Source organism: Elgaria multicarinata, chromosome 13 (genome assembly GCF_023053635.1).
Source record: "Elgaria multicarinata webbii isolate HBS135686 ecotype San Diego chromosome 13, rElgMul1.1.pri, whole genome shotgun sequence".
NCBI lineage: Eukaryota > Metazoa > Chordata > Lepidosauria > Squamata > Anguidae > Elgaria > Elgaria multicarinata.
Window position 1 is genome coordinate 20,798,330 of NC_086183.1, and position 19,193 is coordinate 20,817,522.

Sequence of the window (19,193 nt, forward strand, 5' to 3'; positions counted from 1 at the left end):
TATCCAAGCTGATTTAAGAAATCACAAAGCCTTGCTTAAGAGTTGCACACAGGACAGCTGCACTATGGCATGTTGGTGAGCAGCTGAGCTAGCTGTTGAGCTCCAGGGCAAAGTCAGCCACAACCCAAATATACGGATTCCTCTTTTTGTAGCGATGTATAAATAGCTTCTAGCACTCCATTGTTGATCTGGTGCCAAGATAGCTTCAATGTCGAGTAACTGCCAAGAGTAGGGATGTCAGAGAAGTCTGCAATGGAATCAAATGACTTTGGATTTCTAGGGATCTGGTCCACAGATTCCGCAGTGGACTGGCTTTTCCAGAGTCATAACAATTCCATGGACTTACGGACCAGTTTTTTAACTTTCTGGAGTTTTACACAAGTTTAGTCGTAGAAAAATACATTTAAACCCCACCCACCCCGCCAAAAATGTGCATTTTCCCCATAGACTAAAGAACGAAAATGCACATTTTGGGGTGATTTGCACATTTGCGGAGGTGCAAATTTGCGCAAATTCAGGAAAACTGATTGTCAATGAGTGGAAAACGGAATGAAAGGCATCTCATATTCCACAAAATGCAAACTGAATGGATTTTACAAAACCCATACATTTTTAGCCATGAGCATCAAAGACTTTCAGAAACCAGGGTTGGAGCAAGGTTTGACCTGAAAAGGACCATCAAGTACTCTTAATTTGGGGAGTACCTTTAAAAGAACTCCAATACATCTGCCATTTGAGAATTAGGCAGCACAGTCAATCCTCCACCAGGTTTACAATGCTAGCTTAATAGATCTTAATGCAGTTTATTACAGTAACTGAAAGACAGATAGGATGAGATACATGTAGGACTGAAAATTACAGAAGGTGAGGGTCGCTTCTCTGGAGTCACCAAGAATCACCACCAAAAGGTTTTGGGTAAAAATTTATTTTACATACAGAACATTGCCACTAATAGAATACTCAATGCAATTCTTTTTATTTACAGGGGTGGTGGTGTTGAATGGCCAGTCACCCATCTGCAATCCCGGAACCCAGGAGTTGCCAAGCTGTGAATCAGAGCCAGGGGATCATTTCAGCTCCATGCAGCTGAGTTGGGAACTTCCGCAAAGTCCAACTACATATCTCCATTCCAGGCTTCAACTCTCACTACCGACAAGCGGAAATGGAAGCAAATGAAAACTTGACAACTGGCCTAGACGAGACGGGGAGTCACCAGGCCCCACTTTCAGGACTTGCCATGGAGCTGGACACTTGTACAAGTTAAGAGACCTGATGGCAATTTGAACAGCAAAATCCTTGGAATACAGAACATTAAATTACAGGGACTACAAGTAAATGCGATGGTGGTGTCTTCCTAAGTTAGCCAAGGGTTCTAAGAGCAGTAGGTTTGGCCCTGGACATCACACCATGAACCTCAGGCAAACGGGCAGAGGACAGAAAATACTTTGACCAAGATTCAATCATACTGAAAACAAAGATCCTACTGGAAAAGCAAGAAGGGGTTAAAACGTGGCGATACAGAGTGTCCACTGGAGCCTGGAAGAACCTGGCTCATTCACGTTGCTCCATCTTCACTTTGGGGGGCCTCAAAAAGGTCCTATTTTTCTTTTCTTTCTTCCCTTTTGCTTTTGTCTGGAAGTTCCTCCAGCTGTCCACGCGTCCATCCCGACTCTCCTAGACATGGGGAAGATGAGAAAGGAAACAGTTAAGACCAGCTATGAGACCAGAGCTTTTAATTTCCTGTCTATATCCAACAGGAAATGTTCCCCAAGAAGTCTCCAAGGAGCTTAGACTGCTAGAAGCGGCTTTGAACCACAGAAAAACCCAGTTGATGAAAAATTGTATTGTCTGCTTTAATCACAAGAGGCAGGAGTCACTGAAAGAGCAAAAAAACCATGTAGGACTAGAAGCAAAATGCCATTTTCTGGCTCCTGTCCCAAATTTGTCAGGCCAATAACGTAGGCCCCTACTGCAATGCTATGAATTTTGCAATGTGCCCCAGTTTTGTCCAGATCACACAGATTTAACAATAACGAAGTATTTTTCTGAAACAATGACTCAGCACATTTTCACTAGCAAACCCCATGCAGATCAAAGTTTTATGACCAACTTTCATTAACGTCTCTTATAAGACTTTCCATGCATCTGGAATACATCAGTACTTTCTCCCGACAGACTAGAGGATGTTAGATTCCTGGTACTTTGTTCACAATGTCTGAGATGGGCCAGAAGTGCTCACTGTGGTGGCTGGTGAATCTTCCATAAGGAGCTAACCTGAGATTTCCTGCTTTTGGCAGGCAGCAATCCAGCACTGGCCTTCTGATATGTTAGCCAGGCACATTCATGGGATCCAAGCACAGCCTGTGTAATTCCTGCCCTGGGAGATGCTCAGTTGGTAAGGAAAGAGACTACTTATTTATTTATTTAAGGATTTTTATGCCGCCATTTAGCCAAAAAAGGCTCTCACGGCGGCTTACAAAAGTATTTCTTGACAATCCCTGCCCACAGGCTTACAATCTAAAAGACATGACGGAAAAGGAAAAGGGATTGGGAGGGAGGAGGAGGTGGTATGTAGTATCCATGTAGTATCCCTCAGGCATAGGGACCATACAGGTGAGCTTACCTGCTCAGCCTGCCACTTGCCCCTAGACTACCAGGCAATAACTTCAGAGTCTTTTCCTTGCTGGATTCCTTTATTACTAAAACCTCCTAGAACAGTGACACTCCAAAACCCTGTAGCAAGGCCCACACCACCAAGTGGCTGAAACAGAGGCCCCGCCCAGGCCTTCGATGAGGACCTGGAGACTAGCAGCTACAGGCCTCTTAAAGGTATATACATCCACATATCACATCCCCCCTTCTCCATAAAAACAATAACTTTTGTTCAATTAAATCTTAACTCGTCAATCTCAGCTCTTCACCACTATCCCATAACATAGTCCTTAAACTTTGCTGGTAGTCTCACTTCTTGCCCACTCCGTGTCCGTTCGATTCCATCTGCTGTTACATCTACTGCGGCCTTCCCCAAATTGCTACTCTCCAGATGTGCTGGACTGCAATTTCCATTATTCCCAGCCAGCTAAGAATGATGGGAGTTACAGTCTGACACATCTGAAGGCCACCAGGTTGGGGAAGGCTGGACTAATGCGTAAGACTTTGGAAAGGATAAATAGCGCTGGGCTAGAAAGACGAATGGTCCAACTCTGTATAAAGCAATTTTGTAGGTTCTACTACCCAAAGCTAATTCAGTGTACACGTAACACCCAAGCACACTCTACTCAAAAAGGGAAGGGCCAAAGGTCAGTGACAGACCAAGTGTAGCAGAAGGTTCTAGTTTCACTCTGTGGCATCAGCATTTAAGAAAAAAGCCGCTGGGAAAGACAGCTGCCTGAGACCTTGTACAGTCACTGCTAGATATAAGAGCTTCATATCGTCAAATGAAAATATCCTTATCACACAGCTAAGTGATTTTAGAGACACTAAATGAGAGAAGGAGATGCAGGGAAGTCTTCGCAGGTTTCTAGAGTTTCTGAAACATATTTGAAGAGTTTCTGGGAAGTGCTGAACTAACCTAGAACTAAGCTGCGTACTTCGGTAAAAAGAGTTTATATGCATGTATAAAGAACATAAGCCTTTCATGCAAGCCTTACAGCTCAGTCCCAAGCCTGTTTACTCATGCAAGCCTTACTAAGTTCAGTTGGACATACTAGAAAATAAAAGTGCTTTTAAGATTAGCTGCATGGGATAGATAAATAAATAAACAATAACCTCAAAGTTTTTCTGCCACTCTCGCTCACGCTTGGCTTTCTCTTGAGCCTCTATTTCTTCTTCTCTCTGTCGCTTCCTAGAACAGAAGCCAAGGAGGAAAAGTTAGCATTATATATCCTATGGGTTGAAAATATCCTGGGGGATGAAGGCAAGGATTAGGTTAATGTTCAGTTTTGGCCATAGAAAGGGATAAGATGAACTATGAACAGCTGGATATTCCTCTCGACAAAGACACAAGAGAGGAACAGCTGGAGGGAATTGGGAAAGATTCCATTAAAGTACATCCACATCTTTCTGCTACAAGGATCCATCCAACTCCACACACATCATCTAAACGTGTGTACCTCTGAGACAGGAACAGCATATATTCTGCAGTTTTAGCCATGGGATAAGGTACAAATTCAATGAACAAATATTATTGTAGCTTCCTGCAGCATGGGCTGAAGGCACCCATTTCCCACCACTGTATAGCAAAATACTGTACAATGTGCTTACTGTATTTTATAGCAAAATACTGTAAAATATGCTTACTGGTATACATGTCCTGCATAAAACCCTCTCAAGTAACTTAATCCTGCTGTAAAACATTTGGGGCAAAGAAGCTGAAATGTACCATATTTGATACTTTCTCCAATAAAACAAGCTCCTATGCACCCAGAGAGACACTTGGTAAAAGAATAAACCCAGCGTCAAACCAAAAGGAGGGCAGTACGGAGAGAAGCTGGATTTCTCAGCCTGCAGGACTGGCAAGACCTTGACTGCCCCCTAGAGCCCCAAACTGGATGTTGCCATATGAGCACACCTAAGAGAGTCTTTACCTCCTACTCAACTCTCTCACTCACCCCATATAATTACCTTTTCCAGTATATTAAACACATTGCATTGCACCCATGACCATGGAAATAAGGGAGTTTAAATGACTTAAAATATTTCATTTCTTTGCACCTCAAAGATTGCAGTGCAGAAAATAGAGCATTGATTCTGGACATGGAATAGATAGTTTCAAATCCCCACTTAGCCATGAAGCTCAGTCAATTGCACAAGCCAAGCATCTATCCCTTCATTTAACCGACGTTATATGAGCCAAGTGTCTTTCTTGTAGCACCTTCAAGACAAACAGATTTATTATGGCATAAGTTTTATACAAACACGTATAAAGAAATTGTAAACAATGGCGCCAAATGGCTGTGAAATACAAGAGGTAAAAAAGTCTGTGACGATTCTATGTAAAACTTAGAGGTATACAATGAAACCAAAGTCACCATTCATAATTTCAGTAGTAGGCAATAGCAATCTTCATAATTAAAATAGCAAAGACAGGAAGATTGCGTTATTACCTACTATTGCTAATGTGAATGGCAATTCTGCTTATCTTGTATACATTTAAACTTTGCATAGAGGTATCATGGATTTCACAGCATTTGGCCCCACTATTTACAAGTCTCTCTCTCTCTCTCTCTCTCTCTCTCACACACACACACACACACACACACCCCCGAGGTAGGGCTTTGTAAGTATATTTAGGCACTCCTTGCATCTGATGAAGCGGGCTCTGCTAAGGTTTTGTGGACCAGAGCCCATTTCATCAGACGCCTTACGCTACAATAACATTTGTTAGTCTTTTAAGGTGCTATAAGCCTCTCTATTGTCTTTGCTGCAACAGACTAACAGAGTTACCACTCTGGAAGTAACCTTTTTATGGAAGGATAGCCAAGATCACCAGTGTAAAGCTGCACAATAAAATAGCAATTCTTCTATTCAAGCATTTCCACCAAGTCTATTTTTGGGAAACTTCAACATCCATGGTTTCTGACATTGCCTATGTGTGTATCAAAACTTCTAAGTTGCACTGCCCTCACTGCAGGCAACACCAAAAACAAGAACCCAGTGTTCTTCCTACCTCTCATGCATTTCCTTTGCTTCTCTCTCTTTCCTTTTAATTTCAAGTTCTGCGAAGAGCTTCATTGTCTGTTTGTAGACTGCTTGCTTGAACTGTAAGAAACACAGATTTAGCACCTATAGCGAAGCCCCATTGCAAATTAACTTTTCACTTCAATAGCCTTAACCTTTGGGCCTTGATAAATGTAAAACTACAAACTCTCCCCGCATCCCAGGACTGCATACACAATGAAGTGACACTGCAACACACAGTAGATAAGAAACATAAGAGGCTGGAACTTGAAATAGTAGACTTCCTGTTACCAACTCATCAAACGACTAGCTCATCCCAGAGGAGTTTTATAAATGTTCATACAAAATGACATATAGTAGGAAAGTTATTAAGAGTGCAATTGTTCCAGTGTTTGGAGGAAATGACTAGAACTGCAGTTAAAAACAAGTAAATCTCATCAGACACAAAGAAGGGGAGGGAGAAGAAACCACACGAAATATATTTGTGTGTCTGGAATATTTACACAGTGCCTATTAATTGAAATTCTCTAGGCAGTTCAGAATATATTTATAATGTAATAAAAAAGACCTGGCCCAGAAGTATTCCAGCAGGTCTGTGGGGCCACGGGTACCCCTGCAAATCCACCCCTGGAATGCCAAGTAGCTGGATTTGGACAGGTAGGTGTACCACCATTTACTGCATGTAGGGGGTAGTGGTGATCACACTGTGCACCAGTTCTGTGAGTGCTGCCATTTAAAATGTCCCACAATGCTCACTGTGCAGCATCACTCCACAGCATTGTGCAAAACGAATCGGCAGTGCTGCCACTGCCTGCCACCCGGTAATCCTACTGGGAGAGTACTTTGCCAAGGGCTCCCTCAAACTTGGAGCAGTCCCTGAAACAGATTCCCTCACAGGGCATGGCTTCCTCACTCAGGCTGCTGCTGCCTCTCGCAGCTTTTGGCTCCTGACAACAAATGCAAGAGGCACTGGGGCAACGGTGTTAACAAGCCTCCGCCTAGGCCTCAGATGTCCCACTGCCATTCTCCTGCTGAATCTCTGAGCCTTGGCAGTTCTCAGAAGAAATAGCTGCTAAGGCAGCTAGATATTAAGCCCTCAAAGGGACAGGTTCCATTGAGTCCCTTGCAACTTCTGGCTCCTGGCAGCAGAGACAAGAGGCACTGGAGGGTCAAAGGCAATTACAAACCTCCCTCTTGGCCTGAGATATTCGAAGAAAGGGAAAATGCCTATCATAAAGAAATGTGGTACATTCCAGGTGTGGTACACGCCAACCCTGAAAACCAAACATGCCCTGCTGTCAACTTACTACTTCTTGATCATCCTCTTCTATGTTGGTTGGCTTGCCTTCCTTCTTTAACTGTTTCTTTTTCTCTTTTGCCTAAAGAAGTATCACAGGTAAGGAACATAGAAATTTCACAGAGTGCGAGAGCTTTCAAGTACTCTACAGACTCTCACGACCTCTGTTGCTCATTCTAACAGCCACATGATCAGTCAACACAGACACCATAGTAATAGGGACAGAATAAGAGCGTCTCAATCTGTTCACTTGTTAGTAACTGGAAATCCACATTTAGGACACAATCTTATGCATGTATACACAGTAAAAAGAAAAAAAAGTCCCATAATTCCCAGAATCCCCCAGCTAGCATGGCTAGTTGGGGAGTGCTGGGAGTTGTAGGACTACCTTTTTTCTGTAAACATACATAGGATAGCACCCGTAAAATGTCAAAAAGCAAGTACAAAGTGACAACTCACATGATCACTGTGAGCAATGACACGTCCCAACACTTCAGAAAGAAAAATATGCTTGCACTTATTCTGGATAAAAAGAGACTACAGCTGGAATCCCACACCCACTTACCTGGGTATAAGCCCCATTGAGCAGACATGCATACAGAATACTCTGTAACCGCTCCTACCTATGATACAAGTACTAGCTGGCGACCTGGACTCAAAGCAAATGAGTTTCAAGTTCCATCCCCAATTTGCCACTTGTATCTAACAAAGCTCATTTTCCATCTCTGCAAAAGTCCAGAAGGGTTCTAACATTATTAACCCAGTGATGCGGCCATTAGGAATGTCGCCTGGTACCTGATATATTTGGATTTGGGAACCACACAAAACAAATCGGTGGCTAGAAACACAGGACAATAGTGGGGAATTTTGACAAGAATGGAAAACTGGGCACCATTCTAATTCCCTCTCTAAACTCCTCACTCTTCATGTACTCAAAGGTGAAGCAGCAAAGCGGCTCGAAGCTTTTTTGCTTCCAGTTCAGCAGCAAGGAAGGGAATACCGTTGACTAATCATTTTGTTACTGAAAGAAAAAAAGTGGCCCCAAAGAAATATACCCAGGGGTAGGAAACCTGGTTCCCTCCAGATGTTTTAGACTACAGCTCCCATAAGCCCAAGCATGGCAATAGTTAGGGATTATGGGAACTGTAGTCCAAAACAAGTTGAGGGAATCTGATTGCCTACTCTTGCCAAATTGCAGCAGTCGACACATGAAAACATTTAAACAACTGAACATATCCCACATCAAACATTTGTCTAGGATGATATATGGAAGAAATTAGCTTAATAAAGAAAACACAATTCCACCCCCCTCCAACATTCTCAGTTTTATTTATTCCTAGGAAAGTTTTAAAATAAGTTTACACTTTTAGACCAAGTAAATGCCTGTCTATGAGGCATTCATAGGGACAAAGGAAAAGAGTCTGCAACAGACTTAAGGTAAGTCGTCTACAGAATAATCAGCATTTGCCAAATTCCAAGAGTTTAAAAACAAATACCAACATTTAAATTTGGTATGCTTCCCTACCCTCTTTTGTAACATGCAATTCTATTTTTAGTCACAGTAAATATTTATCAAAATCATGGTTGAATAACATATGGGAAAGCTCTGTTATAGATTGAACTTCAACGAGTACATATAGCTCTCAGCACATATAATACAGCATACAGTAGAAACCTTTCCTTTGATTCCACAAAGAGTAGCTTGATCCCCTCCCTCAAATCACAGGCTGGCTGTCACGCATATGGTACTTACAATGTGCTCCACATATTCCTTCCCAGCCTGTATCACGTCCAAGGCTCTCTTCTTTTGTTCCTGGTCCAGCAACAACTTGTATGCTTTGTCGACAGCTGACAAACCAAACATTGCTATCAGCACATTCACATAAGAAGAATCTACACTGCTTAAGTGGCCAGAACTTAGAAAACACAAAGTCATGTTCACTTTCAGAAATCCAAAAGAATAGCAACACACATCTTTCTTTCCAGCTCTCGCAATAAAACCAGCCACACCCATTTGGTGCAGAACACAGAAAGATCAGGGAGGTACCTTCAAATGCCTTCTGTGCTCTTTCAGGATCATCTTGGTTTTTGTCAGGATGCACCAATATGGACAACTATAAAATACAAATCAGAGTGCAAATGAACTTTTATCAGAAAGTGCTGCATTGTCACACGTGTACACACACACAACAGGACGCCCACCTTCTTCTTCACATAGTGTATTATTGAAATGACACCCAACGTTTAGAGTTTATTCTCTCTCGGGAAGATTCTCAGCCCTCCCAAATCTCTGCAAACCATCTTCTTTCCAGATTCAAAATAATGAAACACATTTGATCCCTGAAATTAGAGCCATTTCCCAATGCAAACAGTAATAATATCATATTTATATAGCAGTTTCTCAAATGCGTTACATTCAGTATTTCAGGAGCCATTTAAAAACTCTGTATTATCCACTCCATACTGAGGCCTGAGTCAGAGAGGCAGTGGCTTGCCTATGGCTGCCTGGTGAGTTCATGGCTCAAACGAAATTTGAAATGGGGATGATCAAACTTCCAGGGCGTTCTCTTAACCACTACGCTAGCTCAGAACTCTCGCAAATACAAACTGATTATTCATGCCAGGCATGTGACTGAACATGCAGCATACACTCATAAAGTGAGACATAAAAACAAACCTAGCTAGAATATATTTTTACATTCCAGAAGAATATGTTCTTGAATGTGTCCAGTTTCTTTTAGAAGCATCTCACATCTGAATACCCACTGTAGTTCCCAGCAAACACCAGCACTACTCATAGTTCATTTCACATGCCTGCTGAAATACTAAGCCATTGCCATCAAGGGAGATGTACTTTTGCCTCTCCGCACAACTGTCATGATGGTCTGCTTCAAGGCTCTTTGAGTTATTAAATTGGCAACAACACTAGAGCCACATACCTGACGGAATCTTTTCTTTATCTCTTCATCTGTAACTTCAGGATCCAACTGCAACACCTAGAAGAGACCATAATCATGAGCAGCTCCAGTTCTGAGCTTCTCTACATCCCTGTACATACACAGCTTTCTCCAGCAAAACAGTTACACCCCAACACTTCAGTGAACCATTAAGGCACAATTTGCATAGGAGTGGATGAAAAGGAATGGGTGAGGTTGCCTATTCTATTACACTGAACACCAAGTCTTGCAAGAATGCTTAAGAATGCATCACTGGGATGTGGCTACTTTTTCCGTGTTCAATAACTCAGCTCTAAAGGGTGACCAAGATTATTATTAATCATGCACACAAAGAGGTGTAACTGGTAAATGCCGAAGGGACAGGTATCAAAATGTATCTCCCACTTGCTTGAAAGGGTCAGTTATGAGCTAGGGATGACCATCAACCACACAATTGTTAAGTAACACCTGTTAAGGGTCCACATAGAACCTGGACTAACAGGGTAAGCACTGTATAATTGTCTACACATTTACCCCTAATGCATTTTTAAATTACATAAAAATAACCAGAACTTACAGAAAAACTGTAGCAGTAAGGCAATTAACAAGGAAAATATGCTTGGGACTCACCTCAAATGGATTCAGATTGAAATAGGATGCTCCAGGCCTAGTGAGTCTCTCAATCTGGTTTTTGGATGTTAAAACAGAGTCTCGCCTTTCTATTTGTTTTACCTGCAGGCATTAGATCATTAACAATTAGTTACATATTATTCAACTACATGAAAGGAGGAGCTATAAATAAAAGACATTGGGCCTGTTCAGACAACATGCTAAGCCATGGTTAGGCTACTAACCCTTGTGAGCATGTTTAAACTATGGTTAAGTGGCCACCAGGGTTAGGAATGGTTCACATGACATACTAAGTCATGGTTCAAATGACATGCTAAGTCATAATGTTAGTGGCTTAGCATTTCATCTGAATAGGGTCATCTTCTGAAATGACAGCAAGGCCCAATGTATTAATTATGTATATAACTGAGGCCTAGTACAAAGTGGATCTGTCTTTGTAGTTCAATAGGTATAAAAACAAAGGATATGAGTAGCAGTATAACAATTCAGTGATTTACAAGGCTATAGGTTTTTCTTAGTATTTGTTCATCCTTGTCTTATGTTGCACTGTAAGTGGTCTCCCAAGGGACTCTATCAGGTGCACCACATGTGCTTCACTTTAGCAATGCTGCAGCATCGTACCTTGGTACAAACATTTACAATGAAAGCTGAGATTCTCAGGACACTGGATTCCGTGTCTAATATCAATTTCTACATTCGCACAGTGAAATCATATATCATACACGGCCCTGGATTAAATAAATGGAAATCATAATTCACAGACATGTGGATCAGATGACAGCTTCCAGAAGACACACAACATAACTGGACTAGATACTGCTGCACTAATTGCTCTAAAAAGAGCATGGACACTTTTTAAAAAAGTCATTTAGCCACTCTAAAGCTTTGACAGAATGGATACATGAAATGAAGCTGGTTCTGAAGTTGAATGTGTTCAGAACGTGGGTTTAAAAGCATCTACTCAGTATCTAATCTACTATATGGCTAATATATTTGGTTATATGTAAAATATGAAGCAATCCAGAGTGCTAAAGGTAGGGTTTAATTAAGTTATTATTTCTTTAATTCCTTTTAATAAAATGAGTGTTGTGCTGACTTTTTTCAAAGGATTGCAAAGGCCAAATAAACTTAAGCATGTTACACTTGCTATTAATAATCTTAGCTCCTGCCAGGGCTATGTAATCACAACGGGCTTAGCTCCCCTCAACAAAACTTTGAATGTTCTGCTTCGATTAAGTTCTTATGTTATAAAGACACATCTAACAATTTCTGCTTGTATAGATATAAAGAAAACCATGAAGGAAATAGTTTACTCAATTCCTTAATACAAAGCAAACATGCCCCTTCCTTTCCTGCTTGTTGGCCAATGAGTGCACTTGTAGTGGGATAACCAGCAAACTTTCCTATACATATCATATTTGTGAACCGCCCAGAGAGCTCCGGCTATTGGGCGGTATAGAAATGTAACAAATAAATAAATAAATAAAATACTCAGAAGTCCCACTAAAGTTCAATAGGGCTTACTCCCAGGTAAGACGACACAAGACTGCAGCCTATAACTCTTTAATACAAACGAACCCTACAATCCTATACACACTTACCTGGGTGTAAGCCCTATTGAACTCAACGGGGTTTACTTTCGAGTAAACAGGATAGGATTGCGCTGTAAATAACAGTAAAGCTATTGGGCTACCTATCTTGTAAGACCGCCTGTTCTTCGCTGAATCCTGCTCACCACAAGGTTCCTGTCTCTGGACCTGGTTCTTGCCTTTCTCTAGGTAACGACACAGGCCAGCCATCATACATAGTCGGTGCCAAAACAGGCCGGGCCTGTCAGCTAGGGCCAAGAGCAAGCCCCCCAAGTGAGCACAGTCCCAGGGGCAGCGCCCTGACTTCGCCCCCCGCCCCCCCCAAGGGCCCCCTGTCCAAAGGGGGAAAGCAGCGGTGCGACTGAGGGGGAAAGGCAGGCCCTACGGCGGGCCGGGAGCCGCAGGGACGCTCAAGACCCTCCACCGGCCCAAAGGAAGAGGCCCAGCCGGTGAGAAGGAAGCCAGCTTAGCCCTTAAGCGTAAGCCCCGCGGCCTGGACGAACCAGGCCTCCAGGCAGACGGGGACCTTGGCCGCCCAGGGAAGAGGAACGAAGCCTCCGTACCTCCGTGTAAAAGGTGAGGAACGCCTCCTCGGCAGCGCCGCCCGCCTCTCGCTCCCCGGGAGCCGCCATCTCTTACACCACGTGACGCTGCGCGCCCCCTTCCACGTGACGCGGGCCTACGGCTGCGGCCACCGGCACGTGATCAGCAACTTCCGCTTTTCCTCGCCCGTGAAGGAGAGACGAGGGGGAAAAGGGGGAGGATCTTAAAGGGGCAGTACACACATACGAGAATTCCTAATATTCGAAATGATGCACATTTGGAGGAGGAGAGGGGAGGAAACGAACTTATTTCACATATACTATTAACTCTCTGGAAAATAGACACTGATGGAATCTGAGCTGGTGGTGACTGGCCACGAAAGGGATCTTTGGATTGTAGTTGATAGCTCAATGAAAATGTCAACTCAATGTGCAGCAGCTGTGAAAAAAACAAATTCCATGCTAGGAATCATTGGGAAAGGGATGAAAAACAAAACTGCCAATATCGTAATGCCTTCAGATAAATTCATGGTGTGCAACAATACTTGGAATACTGTCTACAGTTGTAGTTGCCAGATCAAAGAAAGGATATTGGCAAGATGATCAGGGAAAGCAATTCTCCTATGAGGAAAGTTTACAACATTTGGGGCTTTTTAGCTAAGAAAAGCTGTGTAGGGGGTGTATGTACCACCAACAGAAAAAAAAAACCTAAGACACACCCGCGATTCTAAGACACACCCCATTTTTAGAGATGTTTATATGGGGGGGGGGGGGAAGTGCGTCTTAGAATTGAAGAAATAGGGTATGTACAGTGTTGAGAAACTGAATTAAGTTTCTCCCTCTCTCATAATGCTCAAACCCAGGGGCTTCAAATGAAGTGGAATGGTGAGAGATTCAGGACAGACAAAAGGAAGCCCTCCATACAGTGCACATTTAACCTGTAGAATTCACTTCCACAAGATGTAGTGATGGCTGCCAATTAGACAGCTTTAAAAGGGGATTAGACAAATCCATGGAGGATAAGACTGTCAATGGCTGCTAGTTCTTATGGCTATATATGTTACTCAATCAGTATAAGAACTGGTGAATAACAATGGGATGTGGTGAGAGGCTACTGCTTTAATGTCATGTTTATGTGCTTCCCATGGGCATCTGATTGGGCACCAATGGAGACAGGAGGATGGACCCAGCAGGGCTCTTCTTATGTTCTTGTGAAGAAGCATGCCAGTTATGAGATGGTGCATGTGGTGACACACTGACAAAGAATGTGGTTTCCGCTCCTGGCTAATGTTTTAGTTGTATGTAAATGAAAATAATGAAAATAATTTAATTGATTATCATCAAGCCATTAACTGATTTAGGTTTCTTGAATCTCAAATAGATGGATAGAGTGACATTTCTAAAGAACTGTAAACAAGGAAATGCAAATCATGGGGCAGCCTTTTAATGTTTATGATCAAAGGTTTGGTACACAGTGCATCTTAACAGTGCAATCCTATACATGTCTACTTGCAAGTAAGCTGAGTTCAGTGGGATGTATTCCCATCTAAGTGTGTACAGGATTACATTCTCCTACTGCAATCTTATATATGTCAATTTATAAGCGAGCCTCATTTGAGTTCAATGGGACTTATTCCCCAGTAAGTGTGTATAGCAAAGGTGCAGGACCTTAGGCTAAATCTGGCCCTCCGGGGATGCCCACAGGGCATGGCCCTTCCCTTGCCCCCCTTTTGCCCAGACCATTATGGTTCATTCTCTAGCTTTCATCCTGTTTCTTTCCCATTCTAAAAGGTTGACATACTTCTCCTAAGGCTCAGTTACTAGCAGCAAGAGCGTTCAGCTAAAATATGATGGTAATTTATGGTATTTTGCCCTCAAACCTTTTGCCTTTGGCCCCATACACCACTAGAAAGTGGCCCCTGGGAGCTTCTCTGACATGGAATTTGGCCTAAGGGCTGAAAACAGTTCTGCACCCATGGCGTACAGCATTATAGCCTGACAATCTCTTATATCCTTATTTCTTATATTTTTAGCCTGCCTAATAAAGTAATCTCTGTGTCGGATTGCAAATAGTTAAAAAAGTAATATTCAATACAAAAAAACACACAGGACTTAAAAACGTAAAATTCAATACAAAACACACACAAACAGGACTAGATACATAGAAAGCTATATAAGAACGACGCGCCTCCTTCAACGAACTCGCCAGACCAACTTGCTTTACACCACCACGACCAAACAGCCCCCTTTCAATCTAACACCGGAAGTTCAAGCGGAGAGTGACTATTCACGTTCCCCCCCCTTGACCCATCTCTGTGGTTTCTCCTTCTTCCGCTTGACCTTCACGTCGCTACGTTGATTCGTCCATCCCCTCGCGTCTTTGCCGTGATTGGTCCTTCAAATAATTTAGCCCCACCTCTTCCGGTGTCAGCCAGGAAGGCGTCTGCGCTTGTGGTTCGGGCTTGCTTCCCACCTCCTGCCAAGGACAGACTTGAGATGGCTGCGGTCGGCTCTGTGCTGAGGTGCGGTTTGCGGGGAGCCGTGGCTTTGCCGTCGCAACAGCGGGCCTGGAGCTCAGGCTCCGGTTCCGACCAGGTACAACAGCTCGGGGATGGAGGGTCGGCTCCAGTGCGAGTCTTCGCCGCAGGAGGGGGCGTGGAGGCGGCTGGGCTACCCAAGAGAGGGCGCAGGCGGGTGGGCCTCGACTGAGGCTGAGGGAAGCTGAGGAAAACTGCGGCCTGATGCCTCCCCTTTTCCTTCCGTCGTCGTATTTTTCTTCCTTCAGTTGGGCGAGCTCGGGAAAGGCGCTGGGAAAGGCGGAGGTGGAGGTGGAGCCATCCGCGAGGCTGGGGGCGCGTTTGGAAAACGGCAAGCGGCCGAGGAAGAGCGCTATTTCAGGTACGCCTCCCTTGTTTTGCCTTCTCTCTCTCACCCACGCACGCACGCACCACCCCGGTCATCTACTGGCAGGATCCTCAGGCCTAGTAGTGACGCATCTTAAGAACTAGGCTTTCCTACTGGCTAAAAGAAAGAGCCATGAATCTGAAACCCCTGGCCGGGATCTCCTCTCTTGACATGAACTTTAGACAAATCCCCACTTCTCTTTCTGTACGCCGTTCTGCCCTGCTTGCATATGGTGTGGGGAGGTTAGGTGTGTTAAATGCTGGCTTATCTCTCTACAGGTTTATTGTAAAGGTTAAAACGAAAGAATGCATGTGAAATATTTTGAAAGCTTACTTTGTTTATTCAAAGCATTTACACCCTTCAACTGGAAATGATCCTAGAGCAGATTGCAGAGCAATAGAAACAAGGGAGTCCCTGACCTCAGACCCGACCACTGGCTTCCCTAACCTCAGGCTTGCAATCTAAAAAAAGATTAAATACAACTGGAAAAAGAAAGAGAGGGGGCAGTGGGAGAAAACAAGAAAATGCAGCACCAATTTTTATTGTTATAAGGTTCTTATAATGACCAGAGGTAATGCAGCTGCAAGTTGGCAGTGGTCTTCTCACAATTGGCTGGAATGGAAACAGCTAAAAAGGGAAGGCACTGGATTCTTAGCTGAGCTGAAGGAGTGGTCCTACTTGTTCCCATTACTTAAGTACAGTCTCATGAAATGGCAGCTAGATGTGTTAGGGCTGATAGTGGCCCTACTTTCCTTCTCTCTCTCTCCAATAGCCTGATGGAATCATCCAGTATAGATGTGTCATGCAATGTTGAGTATTGATTCTACCCCTGTCCCAAATATAAATATTCCCTTGTTACTCCCATGATTTTTGCAGTGGAAGAATGTCGTTGGTATTATATAGTGACTGTGCTTTCATGTATAGGTTTTGAGCTCAACAGAGGAATTCCACAGCTTCTGATTCTTGCATTTCATGTTCTTTTGGCTCCACCGTTCTTGTTTCTCTGTGTGTGAACCAGGTGTATCTGAAGCACTTATAGTTCATTTTTCTTTTCTCCTGGCCCAATGGTTAACAGTCTGGGCTGGGGTGGAAATACTATTGGAGTAGAGAAACAACAGGTGGGGTAAGATTAAGCTATTCTGTTTCTTTCCCCTTCTACTTTTGCAGCTTTACAACACAAAATTATACCATCCCCATGGCTGCTTTCCTTTATAAAAATCAGGTGTTTGGGCTTTCTAATATGCAGTTTACTGTAATATGTAGTTCCAAACATGCTTATTACAAGGCCCCTTTAACTCAGTGGGACTTGTTTCTATCTATACACTGCCGTGAGATCTTATTGAATAGGACAGGATATAAATGTTTTAAATATTTACTGTGTTATCTGTACAGCACCATGTACATTGATGGTGCTATATAAATAATAATAATAATAAATAAGTAAATATGGAAAAAATAGTTAATCTGCTTGGAAGTATTTATTTATTTATTTTATTTATCATACTTATACCCCGCTCCTCAGCCAAAAAAGGCTCTCGGAGTGGCTTACACTTAGCAAAAAAGACAGTCTCTGCCCTCAGGCTTACAATCTAATAAATAAAGACATGACACACAAGGAAAAGGAGTCAAGGAGGGAGGGAGGAGAGAGAAAGAAAGAGAGAGTCCAGCAGGAGCAGGCCCCGATGTTACTTCTGCCTGCTCCTGTCCCCTCGGGCCTTCTTCTTCCCCACAGGGCCAAGATGGCAGTTTGCCCTGTGGGGGGCGGGGGAAGAGTCCAGCAGGAGCAGGCCCCGATGTTACTTCTGCCTGCTCCTGTCCCCTCGCTCCTTCTTCAAGTACTCCTTGATCCTATGCTGTCTCTGGATCTTCAGGTGGCTTTGCAAGAAACCTGTGCAACCTGTAACTTGCCAAGCCAAATGGAGCCCACCAGCCAACCCTTTGATGTCATCTGATGCTGCAGTCCAGGGCAACCAGCAAAGACACAAGGCGTAGTAAGCAGCCATATGTGGCTAGTGGGCTACATTGAGCTTGGCAAGTCAAAGTTCATGAAGGCCTACTTTAGAAAGATAATTGAGAGCGAGTGTAATGCTTAGAGTCAGCCTTCCCGAACCATCTGGAGAGCACCAACTCCTATCAGCCCCAGCCAACATGGCCAATGGCAAGGAATGATGGGGATTGTCATCCAAAACATTTGGATAGCAACAGGTTTGGAGAGGCTGGATTAGAGTGTCAGACTAAGTGGCTGGCCCAAGTGCAGTACCTTACACTTCCGTTGTTAGGATACAATGGTTGTCCATCTGCGTGTGTGTGGGGACTATTTATATTGCCTTGAGCTCCCTAAGAAGGGCACAATATAAATGTAAAATCAAGTGGCTTTTGGATCAAATTTAATACTTGCTGCATCTTCTGACTGAGTATAGTGTGAGGTGTGAAGTAAATAGGGCCCGAACTTCTATTGTACAAATCTAATGGCTGCATGTCTAGATGGGGGATGGACTGGCTATTTGCGAATGCTTCACTATTTTTTTACAACTTGCCTTTAGTTGAGACTTGGCAGCTGAGTGGTAGTAATTTGTTTTATTAATATCATGCTGTTGCAGGCAGCAAGGGAAAGACCAGTTAGCACATTTGAAAAAACACCATGAAGAAGAAATACATCATCATAAGAAAGAAATAGAGCGCCTGCAAAAGGAAATTGAACGTCATAAGTCCAAGATCAAGAAGCTTGATGATGATGATTAAGTAGTTGCCGTCCTTATTGGTGTGGGGCATGACTACGATGGTTTTGAAAACTGTGTCAGCCTACGTACATGTTCTTGCTCTTAACAGTGTGAAATAAATTGTTCACTCTCTTTCCTAGTCGGTGTCTTGTCTGCAACACTAATGGCATATCTAGCCTTAATTATATTTCATGGTGTGTCTGAATGGTTCCTTTTTTGGTACACTAGAAGATTGCTCACAAGTGTCATGTTCTAGACTATACATGCATAGACTTGATATATGGGATGCTATTTGAAAGTGCTGCTGAGTGATTGAGTCCTGCTTGCCTCTAACTAGACAGAAGCTCCCGAGGCCTTCCCCAGATTGGAATTCAGCCCTTGCATTGAAAATGTTTTTGCACCGCTGCCCTAAGGCTAGCTCCTGCATACTGCTCTAAAGACTAAAGACTTGTTTATTTCGGTCATAGGCCAGCACAACAGAAAACATCATCACAATAATATTAAAAACCCCAATATACAATAAAATACATACATAAAATCCATAAAACGCAGCAGTCTCAGCCTTAGTCTAAGGTGCAATAAAATTCTTCAACATTAATTTCCGTCGGCTTATGGCAGCTGCACAAAAACTGGCCACTTTTAGAGTAACCTGAGGATTCTGATCCGATAGAAGACTGCTCTCTCCCCATGAGTGGGGGAGCACACTTGCCCTGGGTTGGTTTAGGAGGCAGGTGGGAGCTGTAGCTTAATAAGAGTTGCACAATTACTAAAGCAGGCAGAAACAGGAAAGGCAGCTCATTATGTAACTGCTTTGCTTACCTGTATTCTTAAAGGAAATTTGTATGTCTTTGAAACAATGAACTGACAAAGCAAGAGACGATTTAACAGAAATGGCA

General features: G+C 43.1%; 2 protein-coding genes across 2 annotated transcripts; one reads left to right on the forward strand and one right to left on the reverse strand.

The window, feature by feature from the left end:
• Positions 1 to 909: 909 nt before the first annotated feature.
• On the reverse strand, positions 910 to 12,798 carry DNAJC8 (DnaJ heat shock protein family (Hsp40) member C8). The gene is made up of 9 exons (XM_063139995.1): positions 12,695 to 12,798; positions 10,543 to 10,644; positions 9,916 to 9,972; positions 9,024 to 9,090; positions 8,730 to 8,824; positions 6,987 to 7,058; positions 5,669 to 5,760; positions 3,769 to 3,844; positions 910 to 1,674 (listed from the first exon to the last, which is right to left on the reverse strand). Exons 1-9 carry the CDS (start codon positions 12,761 to 12,763, stop codon positions 1,552 to 1,554), a joined length of 753 nt encoding a protein of 250 aa, XP_062996065.1. The 5' UTR covers positions 12,764 to 12,798; the 3' UTR covers positions 910 to 1,551.
• A 2,327-nt stretch (positions 12,799 to 15,125) lies between these two features.
• Positions 15,126 to 18,408, forward strand: ATP5IF1 (ATP synthase inhibitory factor subunit 1). Its single transcript, XM_063140752.1, has 3 exons — positions 15,126 to 15,268; positions 15,459 to 15,571; positions 18,178 to 18,408. The coding sequence occupies exons 1-3, from the start codon at positions 15,170 to 15,172 to the stop codon at positions 18,317 to 18,319; spliced, it is 354 nt and encodes a 117-aa protein (XP_062996822.1). The 5' UTR covers positions 15,126 to 15,169; the 3' UTR covers positions 18,320 to 18,408.
• Positions 18,409 to 19,193: the final 785 nt, after the last annotated feature.

Coding starts and splice junctions, on each gene's coding strand:
- DNAJC8 (XM_063139995.1), bottom strand. CDS start 12,763: ATGGCGGCTCCCGGGGAGCGAGAGGCGGGCGGCGCTGCCGAGGAGGCG. Junction 9,091..9,915: donor TAAAGAAAAGATTCCGTCAG/GTATGTGGCTCT, acceptor TGTATTTTATAG/TTGTCCATATTGGTGCATCC. Junction 1,675..3,768: donor AGTGGCAGAAAAACTTTGAG/GTTATTGTTTAT, acceptor CCCCATGTCTAG/GAGAGTCGGGATGGACGCGT.
- ATP5IF1 (XM_063140752.1), top strand. CDS start 15,170: ATGGCTGCGGTCGGCTCTGTGCTGAGGTGCGGTTTGCGGGGAGCCGTG. Junction 15,269..15,458: donor CAGGCTCCGGTTCCGACCAG/GTACAACAGCTC, acceptor TTCTTCCTTCAG/TTGGGCGAGCTCGGGAAAGG. Junction 15,572..18,177: donor GAGGAAGAGCGCTATTTCAG/GTACGCCTCCCT, acceptor ATGCTGTTGCAG/GCAGCAAGGGAAAGACCAGT.